At 37.1% G+C, this 13,508-nt stretch overlaps 1 protein-coding gene across 2 annotated transcripts in view; it reads left to right on the plus strand.

The window, feature by feature from the left end:
* The window catches only part of LRRC28 (leucine rich repeat containing 28), a 186,026-nt gene that overhangs the window by 141,900 nt on the left and 30,618 nt on the right, over window positions 1–13,508 (plus strand). For both annotated transcript variants that reach the window (XM_007191132.2, XM_007191134.2), the window contains one exon: window positions 2,022–2,124. In XM_007191132.2, the coding sequence (XP_007191194.1) occupies window positions 2,022–2,124 (103 nt within the window). The remainder of the gene's footprint in view (window positions 1–2,021; window positions 2,125–13,508) is intronic.

Below are 13,508 nucleotides of genomic sequence, written 5' to 3' on the forward strand. Positions count from 1 at the left end.
AAATCACCACTAAATGAATACTGTGTAATAATTGTTGCAAACAAGACCCATTGATGAATGCTAAAATTAATGGGAAAAACTTTGAGAAGGAACAGGATATTTACATAGTCTTGGGGCTGTAGTAATCTGAAGACTTGACCTGGGGCTTGGGGGAGCTGCTTCCAAGATGGTTTACTCACATAGCTGTTGGCTGGCGGTCTCATTTCCTCTCCAATAAAGCTGCTGGAGGGCTCCCGTGACAAGGGAGTTGTCTTCCTGAACAAGCGATCCAAGGGAGAGCAAAGAGGAAGCCACAATGCCTTTTGTGACTTACTCTGAAATCACAAAATCACACAGCAGTTCTGCCTATTCTGTTTGTTAGATATATTAAAACCACCACGCTGGGAAAGGGCATCTCTAGCTAGTAGGCAAGTAATTTTTTTTTCTCCCTAAGAGTTGCCACTTCCCAGTGCTTTTGTTGCCTGTTCCCAGTGCTGCCAATTTTGGTTCCTCTTTTTGTAACTTGCCCCTGTGCTATTCCTGGGCAAGAATACTGTGATAGGACTTGTAAGGGAAAAGAGGAGGTAATGTTCACCTTTTCCTACCCATTTCCATGACAAACCCTTCCTTACCTCAATCTTATATTATCCCCCTCCCACTTAATGTAACAAATTGTCCAGAACCCATCTGTGAAACAGAGAGACTTTATACAAGCCTCTCTAATAGCAGTGATCATATTGTATTACAGTAATCATTTTTCATGTCCGTCCTCAATATCATATTCATATCTGAATCCCCAAGGCCTACCATAGTGCCTAAAAGGTCCTTAATGGGTAAATGGGTTTTGTTTTGAAATGTAAATATGCTTAAGAACCACTTAATTTTGCTATCTGGGCCTTTGTCTTTCCTAACTGTAGAAGGACAGGGGAAAAAGAGAGCTCCTTCAGCCTATTTCCTATTTTCACAAGCAGAATTATAGTTTGAAACTTTTCAGAGATTGAAAACTTTTCAAAGATTATGTTCTTACTTCAGGAGGCAGAGGTTTGGCAAGGCTACTGAGGATTCTGTTCTGTGCCTCTGTAACGATGAAGACAAATAGCTCTACCCTGTGAGTGATAGGAGTGGAAAGGAAAGCTGGTCGAACAATCTTGGGCACACAGTAGACAGGAAGGGATGACCTCGGCACTTGGAAGTGTCTCTGCTGCCTGTGATGGCCAGAGATCACCTTCAGTACTTTGTGCTTTGTTTCCTGACTGAATCCTCCTCCAGTCTTTGCTCCCCCCTTGTCCGGCTACTTCTGCGAAACTTCTGGATTCTCCCTCTTTCTGGCATACTTGTTCCTATTGCAGATTATTCTCTTTGGGCTCCCTTTCTCACCTCTTCCCATTCCTGGTACAAACCCATTCCTATCCCGGCTTCCTGGCCTGCAGGTCTTGTCCATCCATCTGTACCTCACACCTCACTGAGGACTGGGATTTGGGGTTCCCTTTGCTTCTTCCTCCCCCTGCAGCCACGGGCAGTTACATCCCTTCCTAGATCCACCTGGCTCGTGAGGCCCAGCCCAGCCAGGATCAGATTGATCCCTAGCCCTCCTTTACCCCTCCTCCCATCTTTCTGCCCAGGGGAGGTGAGACACAGTAGGCTGACCTGCCAACTTAGTTTGTGTAACACTTTTTCCTATGGAGAAAAATGAAACTAAATAAACAACCTATAACAAACTTAATAAATAAATAGAATTTGTTTATTAAAAGTCATAGAATTTTTATGTGGGAAGGAAATCTAATAATATTCCATTCCCAGTACTCATTTTACAGCTTAAATGCTCAAGGTTCAGGTGGGTTGAGTAATTTTTCAATAGTCATGTTTTCTGATGTAGAATCTCATATTACAGCTGAGATAATTTCACACCTAGTTAAATCTGCAACATTTTTTTCTTCCAGAGTAGAAATTTGAATTATTCTAATATTATGTATTAAATTTTATGTTTCACATTATATTGGTGTATATTTATAGGAATTATAGCACTTTTCTTTCTAATCCAGATTTAGGTCGATCTCGAGAACTACAATATGTGTACGTGGATAACAACATTCATCTGAAAGGCTTGCCGTCCTATCTGTACAACAAAGTCATCGGGTGCAGTGGGTAAGGCTGATTTCACATTTTATACTGTCACTCACCTCTTTTGCTAGCTTTGTTTCTACTTCAATATTTAGTCCTGATAAAACTCAAAAATAAATGAACTACTTTTGATAATCCTGTTCAGTTTTGTTTTGGGGCTTAACGTGCTAAACCAAATACCCTTAAAAGCCAAGAATATTGAGCAAGCAATTTAGAGTATTGTACTTCAAATTTAGTTAGTAAGCTGTAAATTCGGTCGGTTAAGTTGTTTGTTATTTTCCAGTCAAAAGAAAAATTTATCTATGCATGCCATTATAAGCTCAGTAGTATCAGTCACAGAAACTGGAGGAATCAGCATTAATGTAAAAGCTTTTCTTTCTCTGCACTCCATTGCAGTGACAATTTTACTACATTAGTATCTAGGACTATACCAATTGGAAATGTTTAGAGCTCAACATTTGAAATAGTCCCTCAATACAAATCATGATTCTAGCAACCAAAACAGATGTTTCAGTTAATAGGAAATGATAGGCTTTTATTTTCAGAGCAGAATGATCTTTCATTCTCAGTTAGGCTTTTAGAAAGATGGCTTCAGCTTCTCCTTCTATAGCAGTAAGAAAGAACCAACCCTAAAGTGGTTCCCAGACTGGCGTGGGCTTAACATAGGACAACTCAGCTGCCAGAACCTGCTTTTGACTGGCCTCACTTAAGCAGCCAAAGGATACTTGGAATACCTTTGAGGGTACTTAGCGAGCATGTTGACTCTCTCCTTATAATTTCAAACATCCTGCATAACCTGGCTCATACTGTATGTAGTTCTGGCAAAGAAAGGGATGACAATAAACTTGTGTGTAGCAACAGCCATTCCCCTGCTGGCATGGCTCCGGGGGATGGGCATTGAGCAGTGATTACTCCAGACAGGGTAATCCTAGTGGCCTTCCCCTAGGAAAAATTATACAGTTGTTATCTTGGGAGAGCCCTAGATGAACTCAGTGCCTGTATAGGCTGATGAAATACAAACCCAGAGATATATTCCAGAACCTTCTATGAAGCATAGATAATAGAATATGTAATGGAGTTTTTAGCTCATTGATTTTTCTACGGCTGATCATGTGACAGCTACGATCCTACTCACTCATTAATCATAATGAGTTTGTAAAAGATCTATAATATAGCCTAATTTTTCCAAGTGGTGGGTAAAATACCCTCGATCACCAAGATACACGGAATGATGCAAGCAGGCTCCAAGGCTGAAGGCAATTTTCTTGCACCAAAGCCTTCAGATACTGCACTGAAATATGATTAAAATCTCTACCACAATTAAAGAATAGCTCTTACTTGAGATAAAGAGCCTTCTCCTTTGGTGTTTAGACATGGATGTTACTGACTGCCAGAAAGTTCTGTTAGTGCAGAGTAGAGAGATAGTATATTTTATTTTATTTTTGGCCGAGCTGCGCAGCTCGCGGGATCTTAGTTCCCCAACCAGGGATCGAACCTGGGCCCACGGCAATGAAAGCACAAAGTCTTAACCACTAGACCACCAGGGAATTCCCTTTTTTTTTTTTTTGATATATTTTAATTGTTGACTTGATATCTGGTAGCAGAGGTAGTGAATTTTATGAGAGTTCCAAATCTTTGAGAAAACAGTAAGGCAGAATATGCAAATTACTAGCAGATAGTTTACACTTTTTATTATTATTTGCATCTTCCTTTGGTAGTAGTAATAAGAAGATAAATAAAATTTTTAAAAAGACAGTTATCAAACAATCAGTTTTCTAATATTAATAATTTTTGGAGTGTTGGCAGTCCCACATACAAATAAACAGTGATCCAAAAGGTATTTTTAATCTGTTGGTTTAACTCAGAATGCATTTCTTACAGAAGCGGTTCTGGTGGTTATACTCCTAGCCAGCTCATTAAAAGGTCATTTAATCCATTTTGCACCCCCCAAATTATACTTACTTATAAAATATTTCTGTGGCAAAAATGTATTCAGAATTCTAATACATGGTGACTATTGAAGTCTTGGCAACAGAATTTAGGGGCTCCCCTTCTTTTATCTCTTTTATCTGTTGTATATGTGCAAAGGGACTCTCCCATTCCAAGTCAAAGTGGGGGTGCTTTGGGAAAAGGAGGGGCAAGGTGTAGAACAGGGTTCTAAGGTAAATCTTATATAAAGAGCATAAGGGTATTTGAGGCCTAGAAAGTGTACCTTTTGATTCTGAACAAGGATCTTGGTTCGGTTGTTTATTCAGTGTGTATTTATTGAGCAACTACTCTGTTTGGACACTGTCTAGACAGTGGACATACAATGTAGGAGCCAAACAATTCAGTACCTGCCTTCCTGGACCTCATAATCTAGCTAGAGATCCAAGTGAACAGTCAATAATTAAACAAACTCAGTGCTAATTCTCTCCAAGGAGATGATATTTAAGCTGAGAATAGAAGGATCAGCACACTTGGTTCTCCACCACCATCACATGTTCCTTCTAGCCCAGAGGTAGGTCTGGAATAAAGAACACATCAGCTCCTGCTGTACTGTGCTTTCTCTGAAAGAATTGTATTATCCTTCTCTGATTAACAGTCTAAGAAAATTAGAGCAAAATGAATACAGCTTTAGGGACCTGTGTGGCATGATATAAAAATGTCTGATATATATATATATATATAAAATTCACATCTCAGAAGGAAAATAGAGAACCAGGTATAAGGCATATAAAAAGGTATAAAAATAGCTAATAACAAATGTTGCACAGTTTCAAGAAATCTCAGAAGTCTCACAGAATTATCTTTGATATTCATAGAAATGTGAATAAAGTTAGCTCCTTCTTATTCTATGTTCATTTATTTGTCAAATAATTATTGAACTTTAGCAGGTCAGCACTGTGCTAATAATTGTAGAAAAGATAATTTAGATGTTTATCCTAATATATAAAAATAACTGTAATACAAAAAATAAATACCCTAAGAGAAAAGTAGAGTGGTGAAAATTCAGAGCATAGGACTGCCTTTTTATGACCTAGCTTTGAAGTCACACACTGCCATTTCTGTTATATCCTGTTGATTACACAGGTTAACCCTGTTCATTGTGAGAGAAAACTACCAGGAGGGGAGCAGCATGGGAGCCATCCTGGAGTATGGCTATCACAGATTCCTTGCATTCATGCTCTTTGCTAGCCTCTTGGAAAAATATGATTTTTATTTTGTCTGGATTTTTCTTATTGTTACCACGGAAACAAATGTCTTCCATTCTTCTATATTTTACCTTGAAAGAGAAGTCCCTCCCATGTTAGAATTTTAAAAAGTGGTAATTGGCACATTTGCTTACTCAGGAGAACTTAATGGTAAAAGTGACCCTATACCGGAGTTATTTTCTCAGTTGTCTGATTATGAGAAAAAGAAACCAAGCCACTGCTTTGCTTTTTCTTATATAAATAAGCAATTATAGCTGGATTTGGGTACAAATTGGATAAATGATTTGGTTAAATGGTTTGTTAATATAACCACTCAAGGTAACAGAGTTGTCTTTATGAGAAATGCATTCAGAGTTCTGAGTTAAATCAACATACTAGAAAATGTCCCTTGGATCACAGTCCATTTTTGTGTGGGGGCTGCCTACACACAAAAAACAAGCTATACTAGATACTTGAACCACACCTCCGTGTGGCAGGCACAAAGCAGCCTCGCTACGTATTAAAAAAAATTGAGGTAGGACTTGAGCTGTCACTCAAGTGACAGAGTTTGTTGTTTGATTCCAATGTAGTAATTAATTGCTTATTAAAACAAAAATAGTGACACTCCTTTTAAGTTTTAGAGGAATATAACAGAATCCAGAGTATCTGCAATATAACTTTCAAAATGTCCAGGGTATAATCCAAAATTAAATAACATTTGAAGAATAAAGAAAATATGACCTAGTGTCACGGAAAGTAAAAACTACTTGATGAGCTTAACACAGAATGGTGTAAGAGAGGAAAAGTCAGTGAACTTGGAGGTAGATCAATAGAAATGATTCAGTCTGAAGAACACACACACACACACACACACACACACACACACACACACACACACACAAAGATTGAAAGCAAGAATGAACATCAGCATCATCAGGGACCTGCCAAACAGTACAAAAAAGCCTGATATTTGTCATCCTAGAAGGAGAATAGAGAGAAAATGGGGCCTTAACAACAACAAAATTGTTTGAAGAAATATTGTCCAAAAATTTGCCAAATATGATAAAAGACATAAATTTACATTTTCAAGAAACTCAGTGAACTCTAGGTAATATAGATTACAAAGAAAACTGCACCCAGTCAAAGCTGCTGAAAACCAAAGATAAAAAGAAAATCTTGAAAGCAACCAGAGAAAAATGACAAACTACATACAAAGAAATAATTCAAAAGACCATTGCCTTCTCATCAGAAATTTTGAAGGCCAGAAAACAGTGGAATGATATTTTTAAAGTGCCAAAGAAAAAAACCAGTCAACTTAGCAACCAGCAAAAATACCTTTCAAGAATGAAAGTAAAATAAATGCATTCTCAGATGGAACAAAACTAAGCCTTAAAGAGGCTCTGCCAAGAGGACAGACGCTTTATCCAAACCAAGGCTTATTCTATCAGGGTGACATAATTTCTTTCCTTCTCCATATCTACTTTTTCCCTTTACTTTTCCTCTTATTTTAAGCTGAAAAAGAACTTTTTTGCTAAAAAGGGTTAATCTGGTAGCAGTTCCCCCAATAATGAGCATGTGGATGACAGTGTATTTTCTGAAGTATAAAAGACAGTTACTTGGGTTCTTGTGGTAAGGGAATTGAAACTAATTCTTTACTCTTAACACTTGGGTCGGTGGCATGGTAAGTTTGAAAATGCATATGAATTAATTTGCTAAATCACATACATGTTTTGGAGCATAATCTCAGTGGCAAAATGATGTTACCATTCATTTAGCTTGTTTAGGTTTAAATGCTGAATGGCATCTCTGAAAACATAGAGTTGAAAGGGAATTGTGATAATTGTTATAAATTATTTATGTAACTAAGCCAAGGGTCCTGACATTTGTAACAGACTTCAACTCATTTTAATAACTCACTTAAGGGTTCGAATGTACAATCTTTTTTGTAACCACCTCAGCATTTATTCTAAAGTAATAAAAACTATCGAGTTAGAAATCAAAGATACCAAGGCTTAACAATTGCCAGCTACTAGTTATTTCATTTTATTGTGAACTGAACATATCATGGAGCTTCCATCCCTCTTTACTGACAGTTCATTTCATGATTACTTCTTATTGAGATGAGCGACACTAGCTTTCAAGACAGGTACCTTTCTGGCCTTCCCTCCCATTTGCTGTTCTCTTCCGTGGACCTGACAGTCTGGCCACTAGAACTGTTTGTGTAACCCCATCTGCCCTGTGCATTCACAGAGCTGAAACCCTGTTCTCTTTCCCTGGAATATCATCATGTTAATCTTAGTTTTCAACAGTAGGTACCTTCACAGCAACATCTAGACTAGTGTTTGACCAAATATCTGGGTGCCGTGGCCTAGCCAAGTTAATACAGAAATTTAACCATCACACCATGTATATTATCCCCAAAAATCATTTATTAAAATAATAAAGAGAAAGCACAGCTATAAACATTGCTTAAACTTTACTGTGTACCAGGCAGTGTACTCATTGATTTATCTGCATATTGCACATTATCCTCCCAGCAACCCTTGTGATAATCATCCTTATCTTAGAAATGAAGAAACCAGAGCTCAGAAAGATTAAGTAAAGTGTCTCAGGTCACAAAGCTAGATGGCAGTAGAGTTATTATCTGCTTCATTGTCCACACTCTTAACCACTGCACTACATGTACTGTCTCCCTCTTCTCCTTGGTCTAGAATCACCTCTATATGTTTGAGCCCCTCTACTAGCTTCTTGAGAACAGGGATGAAAAATACCTTTCTTGTTCCTGCATCATTCCATGTAGTGGGGTGGATATTTGGTATCTGATGAGGTCAAGGGAGGTTGGCTATGGCCAACAGAAAGATTACTAACTCATGTGAATTCCTGCCTTGTAGCCTGCATTCTACATAGCTGCAACTCTTCTCCAGTGTTAACTAGAGAAGGCATTTAATAGAAGTATCGTAAAATGAATTTAATTAGCTGTTTATAGCCAGCGGTGAAGAGTAGGAACTTCTGCTAAAAGAATTGTCAAAGGGAAATTAGACCTTATATAAAATGAGGATCCACATACTTGTTAATGTGAGTCTTTTCAGCAGTTTGTCAGAAACCTAATCTTTCTAATTATTGGAGACAGAGAAAGCATTAGGAAAAGTCTGGCTTTCAGTTTTCTAAACCTTTATTTGTTATTGTTAAATTCTTTGGACAGTGTTCCTTGTAGAGTTCATCAACAATTGTAAGGTTAAGAAGCAGCAGCTGTTAAGGCAATAACAGTATGAAGTAATTATTCATGAATCGCTTGCTTGCTTTTTACCCTATATTTTTATTGTTCTATGATTTTGCCCAGGATCCTCATAACTAAAGTATGGCTATAAAGTTTGGAAACAAATAATATCCTTTACCATGAGTATTAGGCTTCTCCATAGCAACAGAACCAATAGAGAGAGAGAGAGAGAGAGGGTGTGTGTTTGTGTGTGTGTGTGTGTTGTGTAGGTGGCGGGGCTTGCACTGAGAGGAAGAGGGAGATTGATTTATTTTAAGGAATTGGCTCATATGATTGTGGGCACTGGCAAGTCTGAAATTCGCAGAGCAGGCTAGAGACCCAGGGAGGAGCTGATGTGGTAGCTTGAGTCTAAAGACAGTCTGGAGGCAGAATTTTTCCATGGGGGACCTCAGTCTTTTCCTCTTAAAGGCCTTCAACTGATTAGACAAGGCCCACTCAACATTATAGAGGGTAGTCAGCTTTATTCAAAGTCTACTGATTTAAATGTTAATCTCATCTTAAAAATACCTTTACAGAAGTATCTGGACTGGTGTTTGACCAAATATCTGGGTGCCCTGGCCTAGCCAAGTTGATAACAAAAATTTAATCATCACACTATGTATTGCTGTATATCGTCAAAAGAGTCACTTATTATGTGTTTGCCTGTGTTTCCAGACTTAGTGGCCATACTGCATAATAGCATTTTGGATATGATTCTCTCATCTTAATTTTCTCCCTATTTAGAGACAAATAGTAATTATAAAGTAAAATTTAAATTTATTTCCTCATCTTCACAAAATGGTTCATAAGAGTAATACCTTTCTAACCCACAGAAATACTCATGCAAAGTCACAATTGTGCTGCTACAGACTCTTCATGTTTATGTGATCACATAGGGTCAGCTGAGGTTTGGAAAGTAAGAGGGATAAAGGCAAAGTTGCAAATCAAAGAAAAATATCATAGAAATTTTGACACCAGTTGGCAGGCCACTGTGCAGCTGGTTTGCACTAGTGTACCCATACTAGCTGTTAAATTATTGACAGTATTGAAGTATTTCTACACAAGTTAATGAATAGCTATTGAACTAAAAGCCCCTGAGGTCCCCCACTGCTGTGTCTGCCTTTCCCCTAAGATCTCCCCATAATCCAGCAACTAAAAGGCTAATGACCAGCAGAACAGAGGGCTCTAGGACTGTGCTTTAGCACAATGGTACTGTTTGTTTGTTTTTTGCTTGTTTATTAAACTATAATTTACATACAGAAAAGTTCACCCTTTTTAGTGTATAGTACTGTGAATTTTGACAAATGCATACAGTTGTATAGCCACCACTATGATCAAGGTTTAGAACAGTTCATTCACCCCCAAAATGTCCCCCATGTCCCTTTAAAATGAACCTCTTTTCTTCGGGAGACACCTCAGCCCCTGGAAATGGGTATGTTTTGTGTCCCTATGTTTTACCTTTTCCAGAATGTCATATAAATGAAATGACACAGGCTACTGCAAACATTCATGTCTGGGGCTTTGTGTGAACATAATTTCATTCCACTTGGGTAATATCTAAGAATGCATTTGCTGGGCTATGTGGTAAGCATATGTTTAACTTTATTAAAAACTGCCAAAATGTTTTCCAACATGGCTGTGCTGTTTTGTATTTCATGAGAGTTCCTGTCAGTTTTTTCTTCTTTCAGACATTCTAATAAGTGGGTACTATCTCATGGTTTTAATTTGCATTTCTCTAATGACTGTTGATGTTGAACACCTTTTCATATGCTTATTTGCCCTCTATGTACAGTTGACCCTTGAACAGTGCGTGGGTTGGAGCAGACTCTCTGCACAGTCCAAAAACCACGTATAGCTTATAGTCAGTCCTCTATATCCACGGCTCCTCCACATCTGCGATTCCACACTTGTGGATTCAGCCAACCCTGGATTGTGTGGTATTGTAGTACTTATGATTGAAAAAAATCCATGTTTAAGTGGGACCACGCAGTTCAAACCCATGTTGTTCAAGGGTCAGCTGTATCTTGGGTGAAGCGTATTCCAATCTTTTGCCCTTTTTTTAAAAACTGTATTGTTTGGGCTTTTTCTTATTGAGTTTTGAGAGTTCTTTATATATTCTGAATACATGTTTCTCATCAAATACGTGATTTGCAAATATTTTCTCCCAGTCTGTGGCTTGTCTGTCATTCTCTTAACAGATTTAACTAGCCTATATTGTGGTTCTTCATAGTTCACCACTGATAAACACGCAACTCAAGATATATTTAATTTAATCCATAAATGAGACATTTTCCATTTGACAGCTTACTGTATTTTCCTAAATAACCGTTTCCTTAAATGTTGCCTTCATGGTGGGTAACCAAATACAGATAATGTGATGCTTATACCTTTGGCACATCTCCTGCTCCTGAGACAGACTGGACCCCCACAAACTACCCCAAAATTATTTCCTTTTTGGCACCACGTGGATGACTCAGTATTCTTTTCACCATTTCCTTTTTATCTTTTCTCTTTGAAATTTCTTTCCCTGTGTGTGAAGCCTCAAAACAACCCATCTGTATTTGGAACTGCTTAGGCACCAATATAGAACTGCTAGATAGAAGAGAAAACTGATCACATTAGATGAGTTAACAACAGAACTCCCATGATACAGTTAGATAATGTGTGATTTAGAAACATCAAACGTTGTGATATATCATTGGTAAAAGGTGATGTCAGGAAAGACTTTATAAAAGAATTAGATTTGGGGAAGAGTAAAATTTGTATCTGGAATGACAGGATATAGAAAATTCCAGGCCCAATTTGGTCTGTAGGCAAGAATAGCCATGGCTCATTGAATACAGTGTTGCTTGTGTTAAGGGGTATGACTCAGAATCCACAAGGAAATGGTAAGGCCACCACCATCCACGGGATACCTTTCTGCTTAAGTTCTCTCCCTTTTGCATCAACTAAGGTAAGAGGGTCATTTCTTAAAATTTGACTAGAAAGCTTCCATATTTTGACCCTGCACATCAGTGTAAATATCATTAGCTTACAAAAATAACCTTACTAACAATTTTGAAGCCCCTGTATGGTTCTCTCCCATGTATCATCCTCCTTCTTCTCCAAGGTTAGCCACTACTCTGAATTTTGTATTTATCATTCATTTTCACTGAGTTATGATTTTAATATATGTAAATACATCCCCATATAGTGTATTGTCAAGTTTTATATCTTTTCTTTAACTTTGTGTAAATTGAATGATGCTGTATGTATTCCTCTATGGTGTACTTCTTTCACATAACCTTTTGTTTTTATTCTCCAACTTCTCCACTATTTTTCTGCTTCCCTTTAGAGAAAAACTCTTTGAAAGAGTTGTCTATACTCACTTTCTCCACTTCTTTCTATTCTCTCACACCAGTTAGGCTTTTATCCCCATTGCACCTATATAAAGTATATATATAATTTGTAAAGTTTTGATGTATATATGTATACACACACATACATACGTACCTCTGAAACCATCACTGCAATTAAGATAATAAACATATCCACCACCACCCATAGTTTCCTCATGCCCCTTGGTAATCCTTCCTTCCTTGTCTTCATCCTATCTCCAGGCAACCCCTGATCTGTGTTCTGTTACTGTCGATAAATTTGTATGTTCTTAAGTTTTATATGAATAGAATCAAACAGTATATACTCTCTTTTTCTCTGTCTTCTTTCACTCAGCATAGGGATTTGGAGATTTATACATGATATAGTGTGGATCAACAGTTCTTTTTTTTATTGCTATGTAGAGTTCCATTGTATGGATATACCGCAGGTTGTTTCCATTCACTTGTTCATGGACATTTGTGTTGGTTCTAGTTTTTGGCTTTATTACAGATAAAACTGATGTGAACATATGTAGACTGTCTTTTAAAGGTCCTAGACTTAAATTTCCTTGGATAAGTACCTAGGAGTGGAGTGTCTGGACCATACAGTACATGTATATTTAATTTTTGGAAGAACTGCCAGACTTTAAAAAAATAACTGTAACATTCTACATTCCCACCTGTAATATAAGAGATTATCAGGTCTTACATATTTTAAATTTTATCCTAGGTGTGTAGTGATTTTTCCATTATGTTTTAAAATTTCATTTCCCTAGTGAATAAGGGTGTGCATCTTTTTATGTTTTATTTGCCATCCATGTATCTGCTTTGATATAGTGTCTAAGTCTTTCTCCCATTTTTTCCTTGGGTATTTGTGTTCTTATTATTGAGTTTTGAAAATTCTCTATAGATTCTGGATAAAAGTCTTTTATCATATATATGCTTTGGAAGTATCTCCTCCCAGTCCATGGCTTACCTTTTCATTTTTTCACAGGGCCTTTTGGAGAGCAGACATTTTTTATTTTGATAAAGTCCGATTTATCAATTTGTTCCTTTATCGATCTTGCTTTTAGTGTAACCCAAATCACAAAGGTTTTCTCCTATGCTGTCTTCTAGAATTTTTAAGGAATTAGGTTTACGTTTAGGTCTATGATTCATTTTGAGTTAATTTTTGTGTATGGTACAAGGTATGGTTGAAGTTCCTTTTTTTACATATGGATATACCAGTTGTTCAAGCACCATTTGTTTAAAATACTATCCTTTCTCTACTGTATTTCCTTTGTATGTTAGTTGAAAATTAGTTGTCCATATATGTGTGGGTCTATTTCTAGATACTCTGTCTGCTCCATTTATCTATTTGTCTGTTTTGACACAAATACCACACTGTCTTGATTACCATAGTTTTACAATAAGTCTTAAAATTAAAAAAAAATTTTTTTACTATTCTAGCTGCTTTGCATTTCTATATAAATTTTAGAAACAAAATTTCAATTTATATATATTTTTAAAAGCCTGTGATTTTAATTGCATTGAGTCTTTAGATCAATTGGAGGAGAATTAACATCTTAACAATACTAAGTCTCCCAGCCCGTGATCACAATAAATGTCTAATTCCTTGTCTTG

Source organism: Balaenoptera acutorostrata, chromosome 3 (genome assembly GCF_949987535.1).
Source record: "Balaenoptera acutorostrata chromosome 3, mBalAcu1.1, whole genome shotgun sequence".
In the NCBI taxonomy this organism is placed as follows: Eukaryota; Metazoa; Chordata; class Mammalia; order Artiodactyla; family Balaenopteridae; genus Balaenoptera; species Balaenoptera acutorostrata.